This window comes from Oncorhynchus mykiss, chromosome 2 (genome assembly GCF_013265735.2).
Source record: "Oncorhynchus mykiss isolate Arlee chromosome 2, USDA_OmykA_1.1, whole genome shotgun sequence".
In the NCBI taxonomy this organism is placed as follows: Eukaryota; Metazoa; Chordata; class Actinopteri; order Salmoniformes; family Salmonidae; genus Oncorhynchus; species Oncorhynchus mykiss.
The window spans coordinates 82854728-82877658 of NC_048566.1; the positions used below are offsets into that span (position 1 = coordinate 82854728).

The window sequence follows — 22931 nt, forward strand, 5'->3', positions numbered from 1 at the left end:
ACAACGACCACCGAATGCCGCCCGAACAAGGAGAGGCACCAACTTCAGCGGAAGTCGTGACACCGTGAAGCATGTTGGTGGCAGCATCCTGCTGTGTGGATGTTTTTCAGCGGCAGGTACTGGGAGACTAGTTAGGATTGATGGAAAGATGAACGGAGCAAAGTACAGAGAGATCCTTGATGAACACCTGCTCCAGAGCGCTCAGGACCTCAGACTGGGACAAAGGTTCAACAACCCTAAGCACACAGCCAAGACAATGCAGGAGTGGCTTCAGGACAAGTCTCAATGTCCTTGAGTGGCCTAGCCAGAGTCCGGACTTGAACCTGATCGAACATCTCTGGAAAGACCTGAAAATAGCTGTGCAGCGACGCTCCCCATCCAACCTGACAGAGCTTGAGAGGATCTGCAGAGAAGAATGGGAGAAACTTCCCAAATACAGATGTGCAAGCTTGTAGCATCATACCCCAGAAGACTCAAGGCTGTAATCACTGCCAAAGGTGATTCAATAAAGTACTGAGTAAGGGGTCCGAATACCTCTGTGATGTCAGTTTTTATTTTTTAGATATTTGCAAAACATTCTAAAAAACCTGTTTTTGCTTTGTCATTATGGGGTATTGTGTGTAGATTGATGAGGGGGAAAACAATTGAATCAGTTTTAGAATAAGGCTGTAACGTAATAAAATTTAGAAGAATTCAAGGGGTCTAAGTACTTTCCGATAGCACTGTATATAGAACTAACAGTACAGTAGAAAATAGCTGTAGACCTTTAGTTTAAATGGTACAGAAGCAAACATGTGTAGACTAATCAATCAATCACATTTATTTAAAAAAAAACTATTTACAGTGCTTTACTGACACTCGGCCAAAAAAACAAAAGAGCAAGCAATGCATATGCAGAAGCACAGTGGCTAAGAAAAGCTCCTCAGAAGGCAAGAACCTATGAAGGGCAATCTTTGTTTATTTATTTAAATAATATGTCATTTTTTTCCCTTCAATAAATGTATGCTTAAGTCACTTTAAACTATGATTTTGTGATTTTTAATCAGAAACATTTCCTGTAAATTAAGTAAAAACAATTCAGGGAAACTTTAATTCTGAAATGTAGCTCATGATCACGTCACCTTAATTTCGTAATATTCACTATAGACCTCGCCTATGGTTCGTTCAGCCACCCCTTTGGAAAAAATGAATGCGGAAAGAATAGGGTTTTGGAATAAACGCAGAAAATAAGGTCCGAGGTTAACACAGGTTTAGGGTAGTATATACGTTTTGTTCTATGCCATTATACCGTCAGTTAACATGACCTTTATGTGTTTTGTTTTATTTCATACATTCTTCAAATTTCACAAAAAGCGAAAGAACAAAACGTATCGCCTAAACCTGTGTTTACCACAATCATTAGTTTCGGTGAATATTCCCCCCAAAAGTACATTAATTTGCCTTATAGGCTTGGTCCAACGAACCATGGCAGAGTTATCGCTTATAAAAAGGCGCCATTACTATTTCTTTCTATGTCCTCTCACCCCGACTTAGAAAGAAAATCCGTGAAGAGCCGTGCTTTTTTAATGGGTGATTTGAGTGCAGTGATGCCTACCATACTAAACCATCTTTGGCCAGACGGTGGATGGACGCTGTGTCTCCACTTCCGCAAGTTCACGGATTTGTAGGTTACGTTGTGTCCCTATTACACCGTGTACTTTCCTTTCACGTTTTTGTCTCCCCGATCGCTCCACCCTTGGAAGAATAAATCAGTCAATTATACAACACACTGCCCCCCTCACTATCCAATACTACCGCCTTATCCACATGCATTGGAGTCTTGGGCCCCGGCGTACCGGCTCCAGCCATGTCGGCAAGGAATGCAGCGGCTGGCGGCGGTGACAGAACGAAAGGGGAACAGACAGGTAAATTACATTACAGGACACCCACTATATCTGGTAGCTTCTACTGGTTTCATTTTTTCAGCCTGTGTCGACTCGCAAGTGATTGCCCGTTCTAAAGTGGCCGCAGAGGGGTATGGGGAACTATGCAAACGTCTCAATGATTGGCCAAAGCTCCTCTGCGCCCTATCCAAAACTAGGTCAGTAGATCAGTCGAGCAATCTTACACTACGATATTCCTGTTGACAATGTAGCCAAATTAGGTAGCTGGGTAGCTACTATGTATCGCCGTCGAGGTTTATGAATACTGTCGGCAACTGTAGCAAGAACACACGTCTAATGATATATGTTTCCTTGAATAGCTTAGCATAGTGCGCTATAGCCCGACCCACTGTAGGCTATGTTATGCTATGTTATTCCATAGTAGTCTATAGGCCTCTATTGTCAACGTTAGGTCCGAAATCTGCTACAATTCAGACAAAGCGATAAAAAATGATGTAGGCTTATGATTTGGGGTAATTTTTCTAAAGATACGCTGCAGCAATGAGAAAGATATGCATGTGGTTGATAAGCTAAAAGTTATACTTTTTATTTGATGGGCCTACATATAGGCCTATGTTATTAATCTTTGCAACGAAAGGCTATACCAAAAACAATAGCCTGATATTTAGGCCATGGCCGTAGCCTAAATGGTATGGCTACTATTTGTCTTTGATTGCTACAAATGTAGAAAATACAACAGTTTTGGGTTGCATTTTGTGTTTGTTTTTTGCACTAAATTGTGTATATTGTGTATATCACTGCCATTATTGATAAGTGTTAATTAAGATGGCCTACTTCGTTTGTTACCGTTAACAAACAGTTCAATAACGAGTGTAACATTTATTTAGCAGAAAAACAACTTTTTCAATCATTATTGTATGCCTGATGACTGTGGTAAAGAGAGAGCCTAGTGGTTGTGCAAGCATAGTGCACTAGTGGCCTACATTGCTCTATACTATAGGCTATTTGTTGATAATACTTTTTTTTTAAAACATGTATTTAGCCAAATATATTATTATATTAGGCCTAAACATAAATATGAGGCAAAGTTTTCCACATGTTTAAGCCCCTTTTATTTTATTTATTTATTTATTTAACCTTTATTTAACCAGGCAAGTCAGTTAAGAACAAATTCTTATATTCAATGACGGCCTAGGATCTAATAGCTATGAACAGACTGAACAGCTTCTATCTCAAGGCCATCAGACTGTTAAATAGCCATCACTAGCACAGAGGCTGCTGCCTACATACAGACTTGAAATCATTGGCCACTTTAATAAATGGAACATTAGTCACTTTTTTAATAATGCCACTTTAATAATGTTTACATATCTTGCATTACTCATCATATGTTTTTACTGTATTCTATACTATTCTACTGTATGTTAGTCTATGCCGCTCTGACATTGCTCATCCATATATTTATTATTATTAATTCCATTCCTTGACTTAGATTTGCTAAACATCTGCTAAACACGTGTATGTGACCAATACGATTTGATTTGAAATCACCAAAACAAAACACAGTTTTTAAGGACTAGAGAAAATAATGATAGCATGGCCTGTATTTGGATTGTATTGACACTGTATGGTTTTTCGTCATCTGTATATTAGAAAAAATTCACTGTGTTCGATCATTTCATAAAGATGTTCCTTGTCTGTGTGTTATGGGCAGGCTGAGGTGTGACAGTTATACAATAGGCCTATCTAGGTCAAACAGCAACTCTTCTAGGCCTGACTATGTTGTGCTCTCTCTCCCCTCAAGCTAGTCTCAGTAGGTCTCGTGCATTTATTTACAGAACTAAAATATTGTTTAGGCTACAATTCTCAACATTCATATGCTCTTAAACTGTAGTTTTGTTGACAAAGTTGTGTGGTGAATATGTTAGATGAAGAGAAATCTGCCGCCTGTCAGAGTAGCCTACATCAGATCAAGACACATGGAGCCATTTTGCATCCATACAATGGCTCAGAACTGTAATGGATGCTTGCACACACTGCATATGCTTTATCAAACAGCTATAGACACACACAGTCCTTGAGACCTATGGCAAGTGTCAAGCACAAGTTAGTTTGAAATGTTGTCATCTAAAAACTGTCACTCTGGCTTTTTCCAGCCCTAATGCCAGGTTCGCTAATTTACCTATCTAACATCAGCTCACTTCCGCTGAGGTGGGAGGGGTGACAATATTTGAGGTGTGTCCTTAAAAACAAGGTCAAAAGTGACAATTTCATGCCAATCTAATGTGGAGTTATATAAAAAGGTCTCAACGGTAATGCAGTTGATAATGGCATGGATTTTAAGAGCAGAAGCACACAATAGTAGGGGCCGCAATGCAGGTGATTCCTATGGGTACAGGGGAGAGAGAGTAATGCAGTACCCTGGTGGAGTGAAGAGTGTAGAGAAGCAGTGAAGAGTAGGAACAGTGCTTTCAGAATGTTGAAACGGTCCCATAATTACCAGCACCTGATTCAGAATAAACAAGCACAAGCAGTAGTAAGGAGGATCGTTAGGACAGCTAAGAGGGCGTATTGGTGCCGGTTCTGTGGAAACATAGGCAGGACCACTCCCGTGGGAGAGGTATAGGGGATGAGTGGGATCAAAATATATTGGGATCTCCCTGTGCTGAAAAGTGAGGAGTTTATTGCAGTGAGAGATATGGAGAAGTCAGATGTTAGCCCAGGCATTTGTGAAGGTGCACAGCTCAAACAATCTGACCGAAGTGGGGCAGCGTGGGAGAGAGAGGGTAAGAGGAGAACATTCAGGGGTGCTGGATCAGAGCGAGATGGTGGGGGTACAATGAATGGCCCTTTTACGTTGGCTGAGATGAAGAGAGCATTCGCTAAAGTTGGGGTAACATCTCCTGGGAAGGATGATATGTGTTACATCATGATAGCTCATCTCAGTGACAAAACAATGCAGAAAGTATTGGGCCTTTACAATAAGGTGTGGCAGGAAGGGAAGCTGCCTGGAAGTTGGAAGCAGGCGGTAATGGTGCCAATACTGAAACCTGGGAAAGACCCTACTACTCTTTCAAGCCATAGGCTGATAGTGTTGACATTTCACATACAGTGGGGCAAAAAAGTATTTAGTCAGGTGAGAGAGTTGGGGTTGTATGGGAGGGAAATTCTTGAATATATTCACAGATGGATCTAAGAACCATAAAACAGGGAGTATAGGAGGAGCTTTTAGTGTTCCTGAGTTTATGTTGGCAATGACGAAAAGACCAACGGATCATTGTTTACACAATGGAGCTGTTGGCAATACTCTTGGTTGTGGAGGAGGTGAGGCCACACAGGGTATTCATCTTCCCTGACTCCTGTGCAGCACTGATGAGCTTAAATTCATGTGTCTCAGAGCAGACAGGATGTATTGTATGAGGTTTTGCAGTGTTTGTATAGGGTGAACAGATGGGGTATTTGTGATGTTCCTCTGGGTACCAGCTCATGTGGGAGTAGAGGGGAATGAGGAAGTGGATATTATTGCCAAGCAGGCTCTTAAACATCCTAATATTGAGATGGAATTGTCAATCAGTAAAGCAGAAGCCAAGGGATTAATAAGAACAGTGGTTAAAAATAAGTGGCAAGAGTTGTGGAAGACACCAGAATAAGATCCAGGAAAGGTGGGGGCAGGGAGGTCCTCAGGCTGAGAGAGAAGGGAGGAAAGTGTAGTCCCAAGGCTGAGACTGGAACACACAAGGCTCAATAGTACATTGAAAGTGGTGGGGAAACATCAGACTGGGAGGTGTGATTGTCAGGGGGAGATGGAGACTGTGGAACATGTTCTATTTCAGTGCCAGAAATATGTTTGAGAAAGGGATTGATTGTGATTAGATTTGGGGAGTATGGGGTTGAAGAGCCAAGCATAAGTGAACTACTGGGGAATTTTTCAGGGGCTGTAGTATTTAGTTATGTATTTTGTTTGCTTAGGGAGATGAGAACATTGGGTAGGATTTAAACATTCACTGTCTCTGGTCCTCACTCCAGTCCAGTTGGTGGCGGTAATACACCTTAAAGTTGGTTGCTAAGCGGCAAATAAAGTCCACAGAAGAAGAAGAGAGGAAGCACAGCTGATCCAGCAATAACTCTCAGTGCCCATGGAAGGAGGGATGTGCCTTTTTGTGCTGGTGAATCTCGTATTTCTAAACCTTTTTTTTTTAATTACTGGTTTCTCCCCCATTTAGTTTAATTTGATTAAAAACTAAGCATACCCTACCCTCCCCTTAATCAAGATTGGTTTAGCAGCATTGCATAGTTGTATTAGTTGTCTTTTTATCCAGGCCATTTATAGGCAAGTAGCCTATGAATAAAGGGGTTTTAAATGGTCTGAGTGCTTTGAAATACTTTTGGTCATGTAGCGTATGTGGACATCTGCTCGTCAAACATCTCGTCAATCATGGGCGTTAATATGGAGTTGATCCCCCTTTGCTGCCATAACAGCCTCCACTCTTCTGGGAAGGCTTTCCACTAGATGTTGGAACATTGCTGCAGGGACTTGCTTCCATTTAGCTACAAGCATTAGTGAGGTCGGGCACTGATGTTGGGCAATTAGGCCTCGCTCGCAGTTGCCATTCCAATTCATCCCAAAGGTGTTCGATGGGGTTGCGGTCAGGGCTCTGTGCAGACCAGTCAAGTTCTTCCACACCGATCTCGACAAACCATTTCTGTATGGACCTCACTTTGTGCACGGGGGCATTGTCATGCTGAAACAGGAAAGGGCCCTCCCCAAACTGTTGGGAAAGCACAGAATCGGTTAGAATGTCAATGTATGTTGTAGCGTTAAGATTACCCTTCGCTGGAACTAAGGGCCCTAAACCATTAACAGCCCCAGACCATTATTCCTCCTCCACCAAACTTTACAGTTGGCTCTATACATTTGGACAGGTACTGTTCTCCTGGCGTCCGCCAAACCCAGATTCGTCCGTTGAACTGCCAGATGGTGAAGTGTAATTCATCACTCCAGAGAACGCATTTCCACTACTTCAGAGTCCAAGGATGGTTAGTTTTACACCACTCCAGCTGACACTTTGCATTGCGTATGGTGGTCTTTGGCTTATGTCGGGCTGCTCGGCAATAGAAACCCGTTTCGTGAAGCTCTCGATGAACAGTTATATTGCTGAGGTTGCTTCCAGAGGCAGTTTGAAACTCTGTAGTGAGTGTTGCAACCGATGACAGGCGATTTTTACACGCTTTAGCACTCGGCGCTCCTGTTTTTGCGCCTAGAATTTTCCACTTCACAATAACAGCACTTAAAGTTGACCAGGGAAACTCTAGCAATGACGTGTTGGAAAGGTGGCATCCTATGACGGTGCCACGTTGAAAGTCACTGAGCTCTTCAGTAAGGCCATTCTACTGCCAATGTTTGTCTATGGAGATTGCATGGCTGTGTGCTCAACTTTATACACCTGTCAGCAACCGGTGTGGCAGAAATGGACAAATCCACTAATTTGAAGAGGTGTCAACATACTTTTATATATATTTGTGTGTGTGTGATATATATATATATATATATATATATATATATATATATTTGTGCTTTTGTGCTCTCATGCTTTATGCACAGTTCACATACCTGCATACTTAATTTTGCTTGTTCAAGTAGGCTGTCATCCCCATTTTCAAAGAGAGCCGCTTGTCTGCTTTACAAATATAGTGCCATATCAACTACAGATTTTTTTTTGAGAATCTGCCTCACACATTGGCAACAATTGACAGAAGCCTAGTATTTTGTGTAAAATATGTTAAGTCAGAGCCTTGAATTGAAAATATATTTCATTCTATAACATATACACCTATTCCTACCTCCATACTTAATTTAGCTTGTTCATGTGTCCATCTCCAAAGAGTGCCTCTCATCCGGTTACCAAAGATGCGCTCTTCCAAACTTATTGATTTTAGAAGTGCGATGCATTGATATGTAGGATAGGCCAGGCTCGTTGAAACCTATTACAACGTTGACTGCCAACACTCCAAACATAGGCTATTGAGGTTGTAACCTCATATAAATTTCTTGGAATTTTAATTGATGACGGCCTCTCTTTTAAATTGCATATTCAACAACTTACAAAAAAATTGAAGCTGAAATTGGGATTTTGTTTTAGGAATAAGGCCCGTTTTTCTTTTGAAGCCAGAAGGAGGCTAGTATCAGCACCATTTATGCCTTTATGGGGATATTTTATGTATGAATGCTTCCGCTCAGTAGTTGAGATCAATTGACACTCTTTACCATGGCACTTTGAGATTTATTTTAAGCTGCAAAACCCTTACGCACCACTGCACTTTGTATACCAGGGTTGGCTGGCCTTCTCTAGTCACTCGTAGGCTCAGTCACTTAGTCACTACTCAGTCAGTTACAAATCATTTTGGGGTTACTACCTTTTTATTTGTGCATTTTTATTGTTCAGAAATGTTGTGGGTACTTTCTTCGTTCGCTGGACTTTATCCTGCTAACTGTTCCAAATGTCCGAACTGAATTTGGTAAAAGGACTTTTATGTACTCTGCGCCATCGTCTTGGAACACCTTACAAAATACTTTTAAACTGGAAAATCTTGTCCCGAATGGTGTTTTTAAATCACTGATGAAGGTTTGAGGCTGATTCCCTTACCTGTCAATGTTTTTATTTTGCTGTTTTATACTCTTGTAAATTCAATGGTTTTTACTAGATTACTTGTAGTCTTTCGTGTTGTCTGTCTGTCTAATTTTTTTGTAATGACTTGGTGCTGCCTATCTTGGCCAGGGCGCTCTTGAAAAAGAGATTTTAATCTCAATGAGCCCTTCCTGTTTAAATAAATATTGCGCAAACTGAAATGTTTTTTTTTCTGCTGTTACTTGTTACTGTAGCCTATGCTATTTAATAAACTGTAGTATCAATCCACAATGGACCAGGAGGAGAATATTCTGTGCCCCCAGCTGAATTGGTTGATGACAATGCAACGACTATCAATAACCTAAAGAACTTGAGACATACGCATGCAGTGTTAAGCCATGGGACGAGTTGATTGGTCAGTGAGTGGCCAAGCCCTCATCACACCTACAACTTGTTTAGTAATCAAAACCCATCCTTTTCGCACCACCGCCAGCTATTTCCCTTATAATACCGGCTGTGAAAATAGCAAAAATATTTCTGACACCCCCGCACCTAGAGCCCCAGCGCTTAGATTTACCATTATGTTAGGTTTGTTAAAATAGAGCCTGTAATCTTTAGACAAGGTTAAAACGACCCTCTGTCAATAGCTGGTCAGGCGGGAAGGTATTGTTTTCATATCCTTACAAAGGCATAATGACAAGGAATACAACAGTCTGTGTTTACACCCACAATCTAAGACCTTGGTCCTGTGAATAACTGTGGCTAAAAAAGGTGGTTACGTGGTTACGTTACGATTAACCTTTAATAAAAGTAAGTCAAGGGAATTGGGGTGTTTTGCAATTCTTTGTCTCTGGCTATCCATGAAAGCTATGGTATCGTTTTCATACGCTCTTTCTGGCCACACTGATGCCCACAGATGGAAACTGAGGGGGCAGTCAGGGCCATTTTCCTACAGTGTGTCCTAATGAACACGCCCCAGCGAGCCTCCGACTGACCTCAGCCAATGACGTCGTCATATTAAAATCTAATATTATTACTCATTTGTTTAAGGCACATTCTAGTTTTGATGTTTCTAAAGTAACAAAATAATTGACCGATCAGTGATCTATAGCCATGTCTATCAAGACCGAGGTCAAGACACTGTTGAGGTTTTCATGTGTGTCAAACACCTTTATTGCTCCTGAAGCATATAGCGAGGATGATTCCCCATGGCAACTGTCTATTTTGCAGTGCAAGACTTGTTGTGAGACGAATAGAAAAATAATTCAATATAAGTCCATGAGCTCGAACCACCCAGTTTACATGGACTTATATTGAATTATATTTCTATTCGTCTCACAACAAGTCTTGCACTGCAAAATAGACAGGGGCAGAACAACCTTGTCAGCTCTGGGATTTGAACTTGCAACAGCTTGATGACAGCTTGGCACACTCTTGGCATTCTCTCAACCAGCTTCATGCGGAATGCTTTTCCAACAGTCTTGAAGGAGTTATGCTGAACACTTGTTGGCTGCTTTTCCTTCACTCTTTGGTCCAACTCATCCCAAACCATCTCAATTGGCTTGAGGTTGGTTGATTGTGGAGGCCAGGTCATCTGATGCAGCACTCCATCACTCTCCTCCTTGATCAAATAGCCCTTACACAGCCTGTTGAGTCATTGTCCTGTTGAAAACAAATGATATTCCCACTAAGCGCAAACCAAATGGGTTGGCGTATCACTGCAGAATGCTGTGAAAGCCATGCTGGTTAAGCACCATCACACCTCCATGTTTCACGATGGGAACCACACATGCGGAGATCATCCGTTCACCTACTCTGCATCTCACAAAGACACTCGGTTGGAACAAAAAATCTCAAATTTGGACTCATCAGACCAAAGGACAGATTTCCACCGGTCTAATGTCCATTGCTCGTGTTTCTTGGTCGAAGCAAGTCTCTCTTTCTTATTTATGTCCTTTAAGTAGTGGTTTCTTTATAGCAATTCGACCATGAAGGCATGATTCATGCAATCAAATAAAATGTATTTATATAGCCCTTCTTAGATCAGCTGATATATCAAAGTGCTGTACAGAAACCCAGCCTAAAACCCCAAACTGCAAGTAATGCAGGCGTAGAAGCACGGTGGCTAGGAAAAACTCCCTAGAAAGGCCAAAACCTATGAAGAAACCTAGAAAGAAACCAGGCTATGAGGGGTGGCCAGTCCTCTTCTGGCTGTGCCGGGTGGATATTATGACAGAACATGGCCAAGATTTTTAAATGTTCATAAATGACCAGCAGGGTCAAATAATAATAATCACAGTAGTTGTCGAGGGTGCAACAAGTCAGCACCTCAGGAGTAAATGTCAGTTGGCTTTTCAAAGCCGATCATTGAGAGTATCTCTACCGCTCCTGCTGTCCCTAGACTGAAAACAGCAGGTCTGGGACAGGTAGCACGTCCGGTGAACAGGTCAGGGTTCCATAGCCGCGGGCAGAACAGTTGAAACTGGAGCAGCAGCATGGCCAGGTGGACTGGGGACAACAAGCAGTCATCATGCCAGGTAGTCCTGAGGCATGGTCCTAGGGCTCAGGTCCTCCGAGAGAGAGTGAATTAGAGAAAGCATACTTAAATTCACACAGGACACCGGATAAGACAGGAGAAATACTCCAGATATAACAGACTGACCCTAGCCCCCCGAGACACAAACTACTGCAGCATAAATACTGGAGGCTGAGACAGGAGGGATCAGGAGACACTGTGGCCCCACCCGATGATCCCTCTGGACAGGGCCAAACAGGCAGGATATAACCCCACCCACTTTGCCAAAGCACAGCCCCCACACCACTAGACGGATATCTTCAACACCAACTTACCATCCTGAGATAAGGCCAAGTATAGCCCACAAAGATCTCCGCCACGGCACAACCCAAGGGGGGGCGCCAACCCAGTCTCCTCTGAACAGTTGATGTTGAGATGTGTCTTACTTGAACACTGTGAAGCATTTATTTGGGCTGCAGTCTGAGGTGCAGATAAGTTCATTAGAGTTATCCTCTGTAGCAGAGAACTCTGGATCCTCATGAGACAGTGTCATCATGGCGCTTGATGGTTTTTGTGACTGCTCTTGAAGAAACTGTCAAAATTCTTGATTTTCCGCATTGAGTGACCTTCATGTCTTAAAGTAATGATGGACTGTTGTTTCTCTTTGCTTATTTGAGCTGTTCTTGCCATAATATGGATTTGGTCTTTTAACAAAATATACCACCCCTACCTTCTCACAACACAAATGATTGGCTCAAACACATTAAGATGGGTGGAAAAATCCACAACTTCACTTTTATCAAGGCACACCTGTTAATTGAAATGCATTCCAGGTGACTACCTCATGTAGCTGGTTGAGAGAATGCCAAGAGTGTGCAAAGCTGTCATCAAGGCTACTTCGAATATTCTCAAATATAAAATATATTTTGTTTTGTTTAACAATTTTTTGGGGGTTACTTCCTGATTCCGTATGTGTTATTTCATAGTTTTGATGTTTTTCACTATTATTCTAGAATGTAGAAAATAGTACAAATAAAGAAAAACCCTTGAATGAGTAGGTGTGTCCGAACTTTTGACTGGTAGTGTGTGTGCATTTCAGCCTCGTGTTATCAATGCGCAGAGACGTCATTGAGTGTTTCCAGCATAGTGCTGACAGGTTGAGGTCTGCTTGACAGAGCCGCTAAGCTGCTAGCTATCAAGCTAACAAAGTTAGTCCAAGATGAGTCTTACAATGTAGCCCTCTTTTTCTGGAGAAGTTAATGAACGGTTCCAGGGCTGCAGGCGCTGCATCTACTACACTTTTTTTTCGTGACAAAATAGATCACTCAGAGTTCCAATGCGGCAATTCTATGCATGCCAAGGATTATAGGCTTGTGGTGTCTTCCTTGATCACGCAGGTTGCCAGCCTACGTTAAGACATTCAACAAGCACAGCACTTACACAAATGGCTGATTGGAGGAAAGAGAATTATGATTTGGGGGGCTGTTTTGTTAGACTATAGTGTGGCTTTTTACATTATCGATCATAGTTGAATGCTGGAAAATGTGTGTTATGGCTTTACATGCCCTGCTTTATTGTGGATAAAGAGTTACCTGTCTAACAGACCACAGTGTATTCTTTAATAGAAGGCACTCCAACATTATCCAAGTAGAACCAGGAATTCCTCAGGGTAGCTGTCTAGGCCCCTTACTTTTTTCAATCTTTACTAACCGCATGCCACTGGCCTTGAGTAAAGCCAGTATGGCTATGTATGCGGATGACTCAACACTATACACGTCAGCTACTACAGCGACAGAAATGACTGCAACACTTAACAAATATTTGCATTTAGTTTTAGAATGGGTGGCAAGGAATAATTTGTCCTAAGCATTTCTAAAACTAAAAGCATTGTATTTGAGACCAACCATTCACTAAGCCCTAAACCTCAACTAAATCTTGTAAAAAAAAATAATGTGGAAATTGAGCAAATTAAGGTGACTAAACTGCTTGGAGTAACCCTGGATTGTAAACTGTCATGGTCAAAACATATTGATACAACAGTAGCTGAAATTTGGAGAAGTCTGTTGATAATAAAGCGCTGCTCTACCTTAGTGGCACTATCAAACAAGGCAGGTCCTACAGGCCCCAGTTGGACTACTGGTCAGTCATGTGGTCAGGTGCCACAAAGAGGGACATTCAAGGGCCAGCACAGCTGGGCCTCGGCTGGATGTGCACAGAGAGCTAACAATAATATGCATGTCAATCTCTCCTGTCTCATAGTGTAGGAGAGATTTGATTTCATCACTACTTGAATTTGTGAGAGGTATTGACATGTTGAATTCATCGAGCTCTCTATTTTAAATGACTAGCACATAGCTTAGACACACATGCATACCCCACAAGACATACCAACAGAGGTCTCTGGAACAGACTATGGAAGGTGCACTGTACTACATAGAGCCATGACTACATGGAACTCTATTCTCCATTAGGTGACTGACGCAAGCAGTAGAATCAGATTTTAAAAATCAGTCAAAAATGCACCTTATTGAACAGCAGGGACTGAAGCAACACAAACATGCATACACACATGGATTTTGTGTTGTAGATATGTGGTTTTGGAGTAGGGGCCTGAGGGCACACACTTAGTGTGTTGTGAAATCTGTTATGAGATGTAATGTTTTTCATTTTGCCAGACCCCAGGAAGAGTAGGTGCTGCCTTATTTGGAAGAGTAGCTTTCAGACTGTTTTGGTGGTAAGGCATTTTGGCCTGTCTGGTGACATCACTAGGCGTTAAATGACCTTTTTTACTTTTTAGTAATTTAGCAGATGCTCTTAACCAGAGTGACTTACAGGAGCTATTAGGGTTAAGTGTCGTTCTCAAGGGCACATCGACAGATTTTTCACCTAGTCTGCTCATGGATTCGAACCAGCGACTTTTCGGTTACTGGCCCAAAATCCAGAAACTTCCAAGTGATTCCATACATTGAAACTAGTTCAGTGGAGTTTGCTCACTCCCCCTTGTCCTCTCAATGTAGTGCTGTACTGAAAAGGCTGAAAAAATTAGTCACGTGACTTGTGACATCGCTGGATGCAGGCCTCCCTCTACTCTCTTGCCAGTAAATTCGTGATTCAGAAATCTGCAAAGTGTGGAAAAATTAGTTGTTGTATTGAAAGTGTATGGCCAAATTAGCAAAAATTTTTGTCAAAAGTACTATCCGTTTTGAGTCGGAAATTGTGTACTTTTCCACCTAAAACATTTTTGATTATTTTATGTAGCTGACTGCCATATGGGTAACAACTGCGCATGTGTGCTCATAGGGGGAATCCCTGCCACATAGACTGCACATTATGCCTTTATTCACAAATGCAGGTTTTGTTCAGCGGAGAAGTGAAGACAATGTTCCACATTAGTATTTATTTGAGCCTGAGTATTTGGACGAAGAATTTAGGCAAATTGAGCTTCAGATGGCCGCTGCCGCTCTTGCCACCAAAGCCATAAGTTAGCCGTAGCTGGACCACAGCCTTTTCCCTTGATTTCCTGTATAATATACAGCCGGGACCAAACACCAGCTTGCTCTTGCTGCCATCTCTTTTTCCACTTTGAGTAAATAACTTTACCTGTGATATGCCTAATTCAAAAAACTTTAATCTGTTTCATCAAGCTCCATATAAGGGCATATCGTGACATTTCTACTAGCAGTCTGCCCCACAAGGGCACACATGCAGCAGTTGGGCTACATAAAATAACAGCCTGGTCTCATAGACTAGATGTAACTTATTACATGTAAATCCGGGTTACTGAAATTAGTATGAAATGTTACGTTCGGTATGGTTACGTACCCAAAGGTAGCAAGTTTGAATCTCATCCCTCCCCTTAGGAGGATAATGACATTGACCCTACTTCTAAAATGTTTTATGAGATTTCAGAACACATTTGGAGTCATCTAAGACCATTTTTGACCACTCCTGGTGGAGGCAACTAGGTTTTTGACTTTTTTTTTTGGGGGGGGGGGTTGTTTGTGCTTGTTTGCTGTACCTGCAACACCGCAGCTGTTTGACAATTCTCCCGAAGCATTACAATCCCGTGTTAGTGGGCATGATTGTCTCTCAACTCTGTTTTGGAATATGATGACTTTATGACCAGAATTATCCAACTTTTTTGTCAATTTTGTCAATGGAATAAATGTTTCTGACTAATATTGATGCCACATAGAAAACACTCTAACAGAGAAGTCGTTTTTTTGTGTTCAGTTTCCCTTTTAAATTAAACTCAATGTAAAAAATATGGATACAGTTAATACAGTGGGGCCTGGGATTAGTGCATCCCTTGATAAAGATGAGCATGCTTCAGTTTGGCTGGCAGCTACCCAAAAAACAAAAAAAAAGCGGCAATAGTAACGTTTGTCTATTTTGAGCCTGTATACACTTCCTCAAAGTAGTTATAATTCATCTAAGATAACTCAAGAAATCTGTTATCAATTTTGATGTTTTGCCGAAGAGATCTTAGTCACGCAATTTTACCTCTAAGACGTTTGGTGCAGTATTTCTCAATTAAAAACTGTGCATGAAAATGAGTCCTCTCATTGAATGACAAGAAAGACTTTATTGAAGAATCCCTACTGTTGACCAATCACAACAAAGGGGCGTAGACTTCTGCTCCGAACTTCAGCTTGCCTCCAGAAAATGTGTGCCCGAACAGCCAAAAAAAACTCAACAAAGTCCAAAAGCCGAAAATCCCTCGCCCTCAAAGACATCACAAAATGTTGTCATAATATATGCATATATTGGGAAGCATGCAGACGCATTTAAGGTCAATGGCATCATGAACTTTACCAAGTACCAGGACATTTTAGCCAAAAACCTGGTTGCTTCTGCCAGGAAGCTAAAACTGGGCCGCAATTGAATCTTCCAGCAAGACAAGAACCCCAAGCACACATCAAAATCCACAAAAGTGGTTAAATGACCACAAAATCTCAGTCTCCGGACCTGAACCTCATTGAAAACCTGTGGTTTTAGTAGAAGAGGGCAGTCCATAAGCACAGGAAGGATATCAAGGATCTGGAAAGATAAATAAAGGTGAAATAAAAATAAATAAATCTGGAAAGATTTTGTATAGAGGAATGTTCTAAGATCCCTCCCGATGTGTTCTCCAATCTTATAAAACATTTTAGATTGTCATTATCCTTGCAGGAGGAAGGTGCTGGATTATTGATCCAATCATTTTGACCCATCTTTTTTTATTTACTTGTTAAACAATTTCTTTCTCTGAGCAATTGTATTAGTATAAAATATACTTTTCTTGCGGCTACAATACAGCTCAGTATTAGTATTTTTTTGTTGAGGTAACAGCGCCTTGGTATTCCCATCCCAACCTGGTCTCAGAGAATTTAGTCTTATTCTGTATGTAAATCTAAGATTACCCATTTAGAATGATATGTTATGAATTACAATTAGTATTAAATGTTACGTATTTGAAAAACGTACAATATGTCATGAAATTTCCAAATGTACTATATGTTACGAATTTCAGATAAGTGGCTAACATTAGCTAGCTTGCTAAAGTTAGCTTGGCTAGAAGTTAAGGTCAATGTTAGTTGAAGGGTTAGCTAAAAGGGTTAGGGTTAGCTAACATGCTATGTACATTAGTTGAGAAATATCTAAAAGTAAGTAGATGCTAATTAGCATAAATGCTAAAGTTGTCCGTGGCGATATTTGAAATCGCAACCTTTGTGTTGCTAGACGTTCGTGTTATACACCCACCCCGACCAACCACCTTACTTTAGTTTTTGCCTTATGTAACCATTTGTGGTTGTAACTTCATGGGGGTGTAGAGCGCCAGTCTAGTGGTATTTCAAGCCCTTTAGTTCCCACCTCCTCATTCTTCATAAGAAATGTTCACATGGTATATGTAAAAAATAAGTAGTTCTGTCTGCTTCTGTAGTTTAATTTTGCATTGTACTATGTACTTGTCTGCATGTATAGATTTGCTCACTTCATCTTTTGACATATGCAATTAAAAAGAAGCCAGATGTGTGTGTGTGTGCTCACCATTCACACGGATGATGGCTTGATCCCCGAAACGTTTGTTTTGCTTTCTCACGTTTTTATTCATGCATTTTTTTGCGCAATGAACTTTTGGCCATTATGTTGTCCAAATTAACATCTGTTTTTGCATTCAAGCTTCCATTTAGGATTTATTCCTCTTTTTTTTTTTACTGTGTACATGTCATCTCTTCCAGTATTCCAAATGTAATACCTACACACCTGGAACAGATACTGTTTTGTATAAGCTTAAGCGTGCCTACAAATATAAGCATTTCATTAGAATGTCAAAAAACTGCAAAGTGATATTACAAAAGAGGGTTTTAGATTCATAAGACATCAATGAATCCCTCACCCTCCTACAACTGAATGTCCTTCCTCCTGTGTGACATCATAACCTACTTCTCATGTGAGTGAGCCCTGGACAGTAAGTTATGTGAGTGCAGGAAACTGATTCAGGATGAGCGTGAGTTAGTGAATGAATGCCTGAACATTGTCCCCTATCCAAAGGCCGGCAATCCCTCTACAGATCTTCAGTGGCGAGAGCAGAATTAAACATCAGATCTGGTAATGGGGTTATTTGGGTCTGTGGAACAGGCATTGTGTAATAGATAGGGGACAGGAGCTACGCTTGGCCTATCCTGTGTTATTGTCCCCTTGCCTGGACCTGTCATGACCAGACACACGTGCACACTCACGCCCAGTGAGCAGGTTAGGGTCCTTTACATTTGTCATTTAGCAGACTCTTATCCAGAGCAACATGGAGTTAGTGCATTTATCTTAAGGGAGCTAGGTGAGCCAACCACATATCACAGTTATAGTAAGTAAAACCGTTCCTCAATAAAACAACTATCAGCAAAGTCGGTGCTAGTAAGGAAAGACAGATGGGAGTGTTCACAGCTGTTTCTTCCCCCCACGTCAGTGTTTTATATAGTCCGTTGCCAAACATCCTCTTAAATAGGCTACAACAAGCCTAAATAAAATTTAAATATACTGCTAGTACTAAGATATACCATACATCTGTTGGCAAATTCACTTTTTTTTGGTTAGTTTTGATCGAAAATGTAGGACTGTCCATTTCCAACCTGGATGACCAACACAGTTGTTCACCTACTGTTCTTAGGGTTGTTTACTCAGATCTTTAATCCATTGTTAATGGATAGTGTGTGTGTGTTGGTTGTAGGGGATGTGTTGGTGGAGGAAAACCAAAGCCATTCTGTCTCTCTGCCCAGCTTGATGACCCCCACCTCAGCCGCTGGCATGACCTCAGGAATGGAACTGCCCCGGAAACGCAAGGGAAGCATGGACATGTAAGTGTGTGTGTGATTTAAAAAAAAATATGTATCTGTGCCACTATCACATCCATCTCTTACAAGATTATTGGACACTATTTTCATTTAGTAAATCAAATTACAGTACAAATTGGTTAGTGTGTGGTGTTTGCGCTTTACGTGCCTGCTTGCGTCCGTTTTCCCCCCCCTGGTGGTTTGATACCTCTCACTGTTTTGGATTTGCTGTGTGTGTGTCTGTGCATGTGGGTGATTGAGTGAGAGACATGAGGACAAACCAGTAAAAGCACAGCGCCTTTCATTATCGATGCATCGTGCAAACAACATCTTAACAGCATGTCCAGAGTCTAGACTGAAGTCAGGAGGACTTATGTTTGGTATCAGCCAGGCTAACTAGGCAGTGCAATTGGCTTTTTAAAACAGCAGATGTAATTGGTTTTGAGTTTAAATATAAGCATGCACTTTGTTCCCAGGGAAATCAAATCAGCCTCCAATCTGGTTGCAGATATGAAAGATGAAGAAGACCGGTACTGTTCAACGACTCTCAGGGCTCTGAGCGCTTTATTCAACACACTATTAATTCACTAGACTGTAGATGTGATTTCATTTTAATATACTCTGTATCTCTCTTACAGATCTGAAGGGGAGGACTCTCAGGCTAAAATCAAATGCTTCAGGTATCTGGGTTACTCATTGACCACAAACTGGCAACTTTTTTGGTGTTATGTGAGTTTAAGTAAGATAGAGGTTATATGTATAAGTTGAATATCCTATGTAATTATCATGTAATAGGCTAGTAAATGCATGCAGTAATGGATGGATAATAGAATATGGCTATATGGGTGAAATACAGTATATCCAAAAACTTGGTGAATGAACTACAACCAAGGTTTACAGTGCCTTCAGAAATGATTCTCACCCCTTGACTTTTCCACATTTTACAGCCTGAATTTAAAATGGATTCAATTGAGATTTACCCCATAATGTCAAAGTAGAACTATGTTTTCACATTTGTTTTACTAATTAATTAAACATTTCAATCTGAAATGTCTTGAGTGAGTGAGCATTCAACCCCTTTGCGTAACGCTGAGTCAGTAAATATTCAACCCCTTTGCTTACAGCTGCAGTATGTAACTTTTTGGGTGACGCGACCAAATTCAATTAGAAATGTGAGTTATAGATCTTACATTCTCATTGAAATAAAGTCTAAGAAGCTTTATATTTGTTCTATGTCCGCTATTTCTATGCTTCCCATTCTTGAGTTTCGTTTTGGTTCTTTTACTTTCGGTTTTGTACACCAGCTTCCTAACATCTGAAAATACAATATTTTTGGTTATGGAAAATATTGTACAATGACACTCTATATTATACTTGCTTCTTTTGCCTCAAACTCAAATTAGCCAAACTATTTGAATTTTAGCAACCTGGAAATGGCGGAGCGATTTCTGCATAGTGCACCTTTTGAACAAGTCACATAAGTTGCATGGACTCACTCTGTGTGCAATAATAGAGTTAAACATGATTTTTGAATGACTACCTCATCTCTGTACTCAACACATATGATTATCTGTAAGGTCCCTCGGTCAAGCCGCGAATTTCAAACACATATTCAACCACAAAGACCAGGGAGGTTTTCCTATTTTTTTATTTTTTATTTCACCTTTATTTAACCAGGTAGGCAAGTCGAGAACAAGGTCTCATTAACAATTGCTACCTGGCCAAGATAAATCAAAGCAGTTCGACACATACAACAACACAAACATACAGTCAATAATACAGTAGAAATATAAGTCTATATAGGCAAAAAAAGGCCATGGTGGCAAAGTAAATACAATATAGCAAGTAAAACACTGGAATGGTTGATTTGCAGTGGAAGAATGTGCAAAGTAGAGAGCTAAATAATGGGGTGGAAAGGAGCAAAATAAATACAGTAGTGAAAGAGGTAGTTGTTTGGGCTAAATTATAGATGGGCTATGTACAGGTGCAGTAATCTGTGAGCTGGTCTGACAGCTGGTGCTTAAAGCTAGTGAGGGAGATAAGTGTTTCCAGTTTCAGAGATTTTTGTAGTTTGTTCCAGTCATTGGCAGCAGAGAACTGGAAGGAGGCGCGGCCAAAGGAAGAATTGGTTTTGGGGGTGACCAGAGAGATATACCTGCTGGAGCCCGTGCTACAGGTGGGTGCTGCTATGGTGACCTGCGAGCTAAGGGGGGACTTTACCTAGCAGGGTCTAGTAGATGACCTGGAGCCAGTGGGTTTGGCGACGAGTATGAAGCGAGGGCCAGCCAACGAGAGCATACAGGTCGCAGTGGTGGGTAGTATATGGGGCTTTGGTGTCAAAACGGATGGCACTGTGATAGACTGCATCCAATTTATTGAATAGGGTATTGGAGGCTATTTTGTAAATGACATCGCCGAAGTCGAGGATTGGTAGGGTGGTCAGTTTTACAAGGGTATGTTTGGCAGCATGAGTGAAGGATGCTTTGTTGCGAAATAGGAAGCCAATTCTAGATTTAACTTTGGATCGGAGATGTTTGATGTGAGTTTGGAAGGAGAGTTTACAGTCTAACCAGACACCAAGGTATTTGTAGTATATATTCTAAGTCTGAGCCTTCCAGAGTAGTGATGTTGGACAGGCGGGCAGGTGCAGGCAGCGATCGGTTGAAGAGCATGCATTTAGTTTTACTTGTATTTAATAGCAATTGGAGGCCACGGAAGGTGTGTTGTATGGCATTGAAGCTCACCTGGGGGGTTGTTAACACCGTGTCCAAAGAAAGGCCAGAAGTATACAGAAAGGTGTCGTCTGCGTAGAGGTGGATCAGAGACTCACCAGCAGCAAGAGCGACATCATTGATGTATACAGTGCCTTGGTAGATTAAAAAAATTACACTTTGGATGGTTTATCAATACACCCAGTCACTACAATGATACAGGCTTCCTTCCTAAGTCAGTTATCTGAGAGGAAGGACACCGTTAAGGGATTTCACCGTTAAGGGATTTCACCATGAGGCCAATAGTGACTTTAAGACAGTTTGAGTTTAATGGCTGTGATGGTAGAAAACTGAGGACGGATCAACATTCAAATCAAACTTTATTTTTTACATGCGCCGAATACAAGTGTAGACCTTACCGTGAAATGCTTACTTACAAGCCCTTAACCAACAGTGCAGTTCAAGAAAGAGTTAAGAAAATATTTACCAAATAAACTAAAGTAAAAAGTAACTACAGCCCCGTCGATGTTAATGGGGACCTGTTCGGCCCAACTTTTCCTGTAGTCTACGATCAGCTCCTTTGTCTTGCTCACATTGAGGGAGAGGTTGTTGTCCTGGGGCCACACTGCCAAGCCCCAGTGTTGCGGATCAGCGTGGCAAACGTGTTGTTGACTACCCTTACCATCTTGGGGCAGCCCATCAGGATGTCCAGGATCCAGTTGCAGAGGGAGGTGTTTAGTCCCAGGATCCTGAGATTAGTGATGCGCTTCGTGGCCACTATGGTGTTAAACGCTGAGCTGTAGTCAATGAACAGCATTCTCACATATGTGTTCCTTTTGTCCAGGTGGGACAAGGCAGTGTGGAGTGCAATAGAGATTGCTTCATCTGTGGATCCGTTGGTACGGTGTGCGAATTGGAGTTGGTCTAGGGTATCTGGGAGGATGCTGTTGATGTGAGCCATGACCAGCCTTACAAAGCACTTCATGGCAACCGACGTGAGTGCCACGGGGCAATCATTTAGGCAGGTTACCTTCGCTTCCTTGGGCACAGGGACTATGGTGGTCTGCTTGGAATATGTAGGTATTACAGACTCGGTCAGGGAGAGGTTGAAAGTGTCAGTGAAGACACTTGCCAGTTGTTCTGTGCATGCTTTGAGTACACATCCTGGTAATCCGTCTGGCCCTGTGGCTTTGTGAATGTTGACCTGTTTAAATGTCTTGCTCACATCGGCTGCCAAGATCGTTATCACACAGTCGTCCAGATCAGGTGGTGCTCCCATGCATGCTTCATTGTCGCTTGCCTCTGAGCCTACAAGGCATTTTAGCTCATCTGGTAGGCTCGCGTCACTGGGCAGCTCGCTTCTGGGTTTCCCATTGTAGTTACTCCAAAATATTAACTTAATTGACAGAGTGAAAAGGAAGTCTGTACAGAATAAATATATTCCAAAACATGAATCCCGTTTGCAACAAGGCACTAAAGTAATACTGCAAATAATGAGGCGAAGCAATTAACTTTTTGTCCTGAATAGAAAGCGTTATGTTTGAGGCAAATACTTCACATTACGGAGTACCACACTCTACATTTTCAAGCATAGTGGTGGCTGCATCATGTTATGGGTATGCTTGTAATCATAAAGGACTGGGGAGTTTTTCACGATAAAAAAAACACGATAAACAGTCAATCCTAGAGCAAAACCTGCTTGTCTGCTTTCCATCAGGCACTGGGAGATTAAGTTACCTTTCAGCAGGACAATAACGTAAAACACAGAAGTTGCTTACTAGGAAGATGGTGAATGTTCCTGAGTGGCCGAGTTTACAGTTTTGACTTAAATTTACTTGAAAATCTACGGCAAAATCTGAAAATGGTTGTCTAGCAATGATCAACAA

General features: G+C 41.4%; 1 protein-coding gene across 3 annotated transcripts in view; it reads left to right on the forward strand.

Annotated features, from left to right (window-relative positions):
• Positions 1-1189: 1189 nt before the first annotated feature.
• Positions 1190-22931, forward strand: part of arntl2 (aryl hydrocarbon receptor nuclear translocator-like 2) — a 33957-nt gene continuing 12215 nt past the window's right edge. The window contains exons 1-4 of one of the 3 annotated variants that reach the window (XM_021574156.2): positions 1190-1904; positions 18281-18358; positions 18811-18864; positions 18973-19014. In XM_021574156.2, the coding sequence (XP_021429831.1) occupies positions 18285-18358; positions 18811-18864; positions 18973-19014 (170 nt within the window). In that variant the 5' untranslated portion in view covers positions 1190-1904; positions 18281-18284. Of the gene's footprint in view, positions 1905-1972; positions 2081-18231; positions 18359-18810; positions 18865-18972; positions 19015-22931 lie in introns of those variants that run through there. The other 2 variants (XM_021574146.2, XM_036956832.1) reach the window with 2 other exon arrangements.